Source organism: Humulus lupulus, chromosome 6, assembly GCF_963169125.1.
Source record: "Humulus lupulus chromosome 6, drHumLupu1.1, whole genome shotgun sequence".
NCBI lineage: Eukaryota > Viridiplantae > Streptophyta > Magnoliopsida > Rosales > Cannabaceae > Humulus > Humulus lupulus.
The window spans coordinates 29,677,806-29,684,802 of record NC_084798.1 but is presented as its reverse complement, the minus strand read 5'-3'; the positions used below and the strand labels follow the sequence as shown (position 1 = coordinate 29,684,802).

Genomic DNA, 6,997 nt, shown 5'->3' with positions numbered 1-6,997 from the left:
TATGATTTCAGTAATATAAGTAACTAGTTACCATAAAGAAACCATAAATATACATACACCAGAACGTGAAAGTAACCAGTTACCCTCAGAAATATACACACAAAGAATGTGAAGGTAACCAGTTACCCATTCACGTTGTCATATTTTTATTAGTTTTCTTTTCAAATTTTGATATTCCTATAAGTGTTACAGTAATTGATTTGATTTTTTTTTACATATAGTGGAAAACACTATAAAAAAAATTACAATAATAAAAGATAATAAATAAAAAAATAGTAGAATAATTATATAATGTTAAAATATATGTGTGAAAAAATTGAAAAAAAAAAGAAATAGAATGAGAAAAGAATAAGTACAAAAATGAAAAAAAAACAAAAGAAATGATGAATGAAAAAAAAATAGATGAATAAATAAGAATGAAAAGAAGAAGAAGAAAAATAATGGAAAAATGAAAAGAAAAAAAATATGAATGAAAAAATTGGTAGAAAAAAATGAAAAAAAAGCTCATATGTGTGAAAAAAGAAAAAAAATGGAAGGAGAAAATAATAAATACAAAAATGAAGAAAAAATAGAATGAAAAAAAAACTGAAAAAATATGAAGAAAAAAAACAAAACAATACAAATGAAAGAAAAAAATAGATAAATAAATAAAAATGGAAAAAAGAAGAAGAATAATGAAAAAATAGAAAGAAAAAAATTGGTAGAAAAAAAACAAGAAAAAGAAAAAAATAGAAGAAAAAAAGAAAAAATAATAAAAAAATGATGGAAAAAAATTAAAAAATAAAAAATAAAAAATAAAATTACCTTCAAAATCAAAGAAAACATAACTATGATAAAAAAATATGACATTTCCATATATTTAGTTAGCTACTAATTGTGTTTCCATACTTTAACTTTTTCTTTAATAAATTTCCCATACAAATTAAGAAAAGTATAACTCCCATATTTTTGCACATTGATGGCATAAAAGCCATATTTTTGAAAAATTCCCTAGTTTAAATAGACCCCTAAACTCAATTTTGATGAAGAAAAAAATTGAATATAACAACACAATTTTTAAGCATAATGATTTTATTTTTGTTCTGAATTTGTTAGTTTGGTGAATTATTTGTGATTTCAGTTAAAATTTTTTTTGACCAAAATCAGGTTTAGGGTTCTATGTGAACCATTTTACAAAACATGGGATCTAAAAATTAATTTGTCAAAACACAGGGTCCAAAAATGTATAAATCCTTAAAAAACACAATAAAAATAAATTAATATATTTTCTAAAAAAATTTAAGCAAAATGCACATTAGTTTCATCTAGAATATATACATATACATATTCACTTAAGCAGTGGTTGATTTTAATCACTACTCATAGTCACTTTTGATATTTTCGATTCATTGATAAGTTACAACCATATTTTTTTTACGATGTATAATGTTGTTGAGGAGTAACTCCACAAATTTTCAAGAAAATTCAAAATAATTTAGGATGTAAAAATAAGAATTCAAACAGTACGTTGTTTGCGCCTATTAATATCAAAACAAGTATATGTGTAACAAACTGTTTAAATCCTGATTTCGGCATCTTAAATTATCTAAAATTTCTTAAAAATTTGTGACATCTCTTATAACTACATTATACATATCATGTAAAAAAAAATAAAACTACAACTTATTAATGTACCAAAAATACTAAAACTCCCTATAAATAATAGTCAAAATTAATACCCAATAATTTGTCTATCAATCCACAGACTTAAGAGTTAAGATTCGTGATCGACTGGGCTAAGCAGAGAGGAGGCCAAGTATTAAGATATGGTCAATGGATGGAGGCAAAGGGTTGGACACAAGCAAGTGTTGATGTGCATGCAAAGATCTTTACTTTTTTGACGGTACAGTCTTAATTACTACTGTTAAGAAACAGATATGCGTATGCAATGAATGCTAAACAAGAAAATGAGGTTCTTTCATTTTCTTCCAATTAAGCCTCCAAAGGTATTTCCCTATTGGTGGTAAACTGGTAATTACTTCCAACTGTTAAGATAAAACAACTATTAGTAATTTTTTTTTTACTCTGGCAATAAACTTGATAATATTCTGCAGTTGCACTTGATACAATCACATAGCCTCATTTTCAGCATTGAAAGCAAATTGGTAATTTTGGTGATTTCAATTTCTTGCAACACTTCATTTGTGTGTGTGATAATCCATCCAGGTTGATGGGGCTACACTAAATTATACCTACATAAAACATAAACATTTCTGATATATTTTGCAGATTTCCTACTTCAAGAGCAACCCAAAAACAAAAAAGGGTCATCCTTGTATTTCATGGTATCTCTCTAGTTTGGTCTGGTCTTCCTCGGGTGCAAGGATTGTGTCCTTTGATCATATTCTAGGAGCTGCATAGAACAAAAACCACAAAAGCCGCGTCACACAAACAACCAAATAACTTCACTTGTTCCCTACAAATTATTCGATCCAAGGGAACACTTAGCTTCACAGCACACTTGGTATCAATCTAACTTACCTCCACCAATAGTTGCTTCTGGCATCCGCTCAATTGAATACTTGTGCTGAGTGATGTACATGATTGGCACTCCAGGAATCTGTCAAGAAAACAAATTCATGTATTAGGTCATCATGTCATTCCCTGAATATCCAAGAGACTACTGACTAAAAAAGTACCTTTCGAATCCTTCGCTTCAAATCTCGATCGCATGTAGCAACAATGAAGCATTTATGCTGTTCAAATTATAAAAGAATATCAGTTGGAAACACTTTCAAGCACTTTAGGTACCCTGTTGTATTTTTTTATATTTCAAAAATTCATGTGATGTGATGCATGGACACATTTATGATATCCAAAAAATGTTTACAATGTTAGGAGGGAAAAATGCAGTATCTTCGGGAAAATCACACTAATGTTGTTAACCAGATTGTTCATCCTAAATTCAAACACTAAAGACAACCATCATAAGGTTGTCAACAATAGGCAACTACAAATACAGTTATAAAAGCAACGAAAAATCTAGCATTGATAAATCATCAAGACTCAAAAATCCAGGGGAAAAAAAATACCTGGGTAACTCTATCAACAATACAGTCATCAGCATAGGTTCCTCTATGGATGCAGGGTAGTCTCTCAAAACGAGGATCCTTTGCAATCCTTCAAAGTAGAAAATAAATGTTCCTTAATGACGACACTTGAATATATAATACAACGGAACAAAATAAATTTTGAATGATATATGGCACTACAAAACAATAGTACATACAGAAGAGCAACATAAACATCCAAAATCTATGACGGTTAAACACTTTAATAAAAACACAAGAGTCACATGAAAATACCTCAGAGCTACACGGTATTTTTGGCCTAATTTCTCAAGCTCTGCCATTACACAGTCAGTGATACAAGGAGTGCCTATAGTTTCCAAGAGAGACAATTAGAAAATATAAATAACAGATACAAAAGTACTTCTGGATCATCATCTTAAAGTTCACCAACAATCTACTAGGCAAATATTAATAACAATGTTTACATTCTTATTAAAACAAAAACACTATTAAATCTTTGGACAAATCATCAATGATGTTTAAGCTTCTCAAGGACGACCAATATAAGGTACTGATCAAAGCACTAACATTGGCATTTACCAAATGGTGCAAATTTATTTTACTGAAATCTAACATTCAACAGCTTCTGCAGTTGCTACAATACTGATTGAAGTAACGTGTTTCACAAGCCATATCAAATACTACATTAAGTTTAATGATCAAAAAATAAAATAAAAAAGTAATGAAGTTCGTGTACCGAGCTATCAAAACTTACATTTGGCATATAAGCAGTCCAGCATACCCTTTTCCAGATCCAACTACACAAAGAAAGAGAGAACCAGGGTAAGATATTCTATACAATCCATAATCCAAAGTGAATGACGTTTTTCGAGGATAAGATATTACAACGACTGTGATGCTAAGAGTGCAGCATATATTTTGAAAGAACAAACATGCATGATTGGAACAACCAGCTGCATATACACTTTCTATATGACAATTGATAGGTTACGAAATAAACCAATCACTATGAAAATTAGTAAGTATGAAATTGAATTCAAACAGAAGGGTACACAAAACAGAGTCAATGTCAATTCTTTAGCATGACAAACAACATAGACAAGACATGAAAACTTGAGAAAACATCTTCTAATACACTCACTTTATTCTGGATAGAGAAATTGATGAAGTTTGTATCGACCAAAACCCGATAAGGCGGTCCCAGTGCAGAGTTATATTTGAAGAAAAGTGCAGAAGAAACATTTGGCCTGAATTTTGTAGACAACAACCAAATACAAACTTTAAACATATAAATGATATATCCCCAAATTCAAAAAATTTAAATTAATCATAAGTGGTTCAAGGGAATTACACATTTCTTGGTAGCGTGCGGAGATCCTTTTTATTAGGGTTAAGAACTTCCTCCTTGTAGCTGATGTTGAATTGTAGAATCAGTCCCATATAAATAAAATTAAATTTGCGTGAAAATTAAATAAGGAAAAATAAAACATCTTAAGCTTACTTTTTAATGGCTTTGGAAGTGACGACCTTCTTCATAACAGCAAATTTAGGGCCCTTCTTCGCCTTACCCATCTCTTTGATTTTGTAAATCCTGAACAAAACTGTGATAAGAATTAGCACTCCACCCATGACATAAAATGCAAAAGACAACGAGTAATTCAAAAACTAAGCATGGCCAAGACACAAGATCCATTCTTAGAGGAAAGCGAAATCAAACATACAACAATATACATAAGAAAATAACAAAACCCAGATTATAATAATTTATGGCATCACAGAAGATTGACCTTGAGCAATTTAACATTCTACTAAAACCAATTGAAGTCAACCACAACCCTCACATAAATACAAACACAGAGAATGCATACATGTTCAATTATCAAAATACCCGGATAAGAAATCAAGCTAAATAGAAAACCAGTAACCCATTTTCTTTCCCTTTGTTGTATTTGACAAAAACTAAAAGGACATCACAATAAATTAAAGCTCTTGCATAATCAAAATACCCCCCAAAACTAACACTATCGTATAGAATAAAAGAAATATCTATAAAAAACAAACGAACGCAACAAATTCTTTCATTTCAAGAAAATTCCATGTTGAAAGGATGGATAGTACTAATAAGAAACAATCTACTAAAACCATTGCCTATATTGTTTCTCTTTAACACTAAATAAACAACTTTAAGACAATTAGAACAAGCTAAACAATTTTATATTTTCCTCTGTCCCAATTCGATTAACGCCTAAGCCTATTATTAAACCAGATCTTCCATACTCGAACTGCACAAAAACTATTCAAGCCAGAGAGAGAAAATGCAGAATAAAAATACCCATTAAACCCACCCAATTGATAATTTTACAAACCCTTTTCCGATCAAATTGAAAATATCAAAGAAAATAGAAAAATAGGTACAAACTCAATGGACAAAGATCAATACTCAAATAAATAAATGTATACATATAAACTAATAAACAAAGAAATCCATTTAGCGAACTATTAACGAAAAGCTTAATGGAAAGTGAGAATTGCGAACCTGTGAGGCGAAAGAGAGTTAGACCTACGAAGAAAGGTACCAGAGACAGTGTAGAAGGAAGGAGTAAAGAGAGGAGCGTATCGTGAGCAAGGGGAAAATAAAAAAATAAATCTGAGAAAAATAAAAAGTTAAAATTGAAAAGACAAATTAGTTCTCAATGCTTACCCTCCAAACGTCAATTTTATAGGGGTATAAAGGGAAAGGTAAACTTTTTATTTTAATTTGGTGAAACGACATTGTTTTCTCTAAAATATTTGTCAAAATTACACTGAAACTCTCTACAAAATCTCTTCTATACAAAAATGTAATGAAGATTTTTGGTTTTAATAGTTTTTTATTCTTTAATATTAAATTTAATAAAATAATTTTATATTTAATGGTAGTTTATAAATATCATTTAAATTTAAATAAAATAAAATAAATAATTAAAAAAAATTAAAAAATGATAATTATTTGAAAATAATAAATAATTAAATAAATTAAAATATGATATTTTTGAGATATTTTAAAATGATAATTATTTAAAAATAATAAATAATTAAACAAATTAAAATAAGATAATTTTAAGATATTTTATAATGATAATTATTTAAAAATAATAAAATTATACGTTTTATAACTTAAATAAAATTTAATTGAACTTAAACTCACTTATTATAATAATATCATATTAAATATATAATATAATCTACTGTCAATTAGCAACAAAACTAGCAAGAAACTTAAATTTAAAATCTACGTATAATATTTAATATTACATTAAACATATAATATATAATCTCTTGTTGTCACTTCTAAATTCAAAAACTATAACAAACATAATCTTCAACAAAAATAAATAAATTATTTAATTAAAATATGATATTTATTTGAAATTTCTATGACATTATTAATATAAATAATTAATAAATTCTATAAATAAAACTAAGAAAGCGTGCACGTTACTTGTATCTAGTATATATATACATATAGGAAGTTTCTGTGGTGCGAGTAAAAGGATTCAAATTCCTTGAAATGGGTGGGGGTTTAATTGTTAAGTTAGGGATGCATGTATTATATAATTTGTTTGTGACCTATTAGGCAAAACAAACATGTGTGAGATTAAAGGTTTATAATTTATTAATGTCATCCGAAATCGAAGAGAGATACAATAGAGCCGAAGCAACGATTTTTTATTTTTGAATTGAAGAGACTATTGTTGTGAGAAGCAACTTGTGCATTCTAGGAAGATGTGAGGTTAATATTGATTTTTTGTTATTTAGGTTTTGGTATGCTTCTTAATTTACTGTGTATTTTTTAAATGAGTTTTGTGGGTTCGATTTTATATAGCCTATGGTTTATGTATTCTTTTTTTCGTCATTTCCTTGATTCAATCTATCGGTTGAAGAAG

The 6,997-nt window shown here is 28.3% G+C and overlaps 1 protein-coding gene across 2 annotated transcripts; it reads right to left on the bottom strand.

Moving 5' to 3' along the window:
• Window positions 1-2,027: 2,027 nt before the first annotated feature.
• On the bottom strand, window positions 2,028-5,756 carry LOC133781982 (uncharacterized). Of its 2 annotated transcripts, none has more exons than XM_062221104.1 (10): window positions 5,608-5,756; window positions 4,573-4,672; window positions 4,423-4,482; window positions 4,213-4,318; window positions 3,826-3,868; window positions 3,345-3,417; window positions 3,072-3,159; window positions 2,679-2,735; window positions 2,521-2,599; window positions 2,028-2,392 (listed from the first exon to the last, which is right to left on the bottom strand). In XM_062221104.1, the coding sequence occupies exons 2-10, from the start codon at window positions 4,641-4,643 to the stop codon at window positions 2,379-2,381; spliced, it is 591 nt and encodes a 196-aa protein (XP_062077088.1). In that variant the 5' UTR covers window positions 4,644-4,672; window positions 5,608-5,756; the 3' UTR covers window positions 2,028-2,378. The 2 variants fall into 2 exon arrangements, with proteins under 2 accessions (XP_062077088.1, XP_062077089.1); XM_062221105.1 differs by having other exon boundaries at window positions 4,573-4,662; window positions 5,608-5,716.
• Between the last annotated feature and the right edge of the window lie 1,241 nt (window positions 5,757-6,997).

What these genes read in the sequence shown, in the direction of transcription:
- LOC133781982 (XM_062221104.1), bottom strand. Translation starts at nt 4,643, where the DNA reads ATGGGTAAGGCGAAGAAGGGCCCTAAATTTGCTGTTATGAAGAAGGTC. An exon ending in GGACTGCTTATATGCCAAAT is followed by an intron (nt 3,418 to 3,825) that starts GTAAGTTTTGAT and finishes TGGAAACTATAG; the next exon opens with GCACTCCTTGTATCACTGAC. An exon ending in TGAAGCGAAGGATTCGAAAG is followed by an intron (nt 2,600 to 2,678) that starts GTACTTTTTTAG and finishes TTTTCTTGACAG; the next exon opens with ATTCCTGGAGTGCCAATCAT.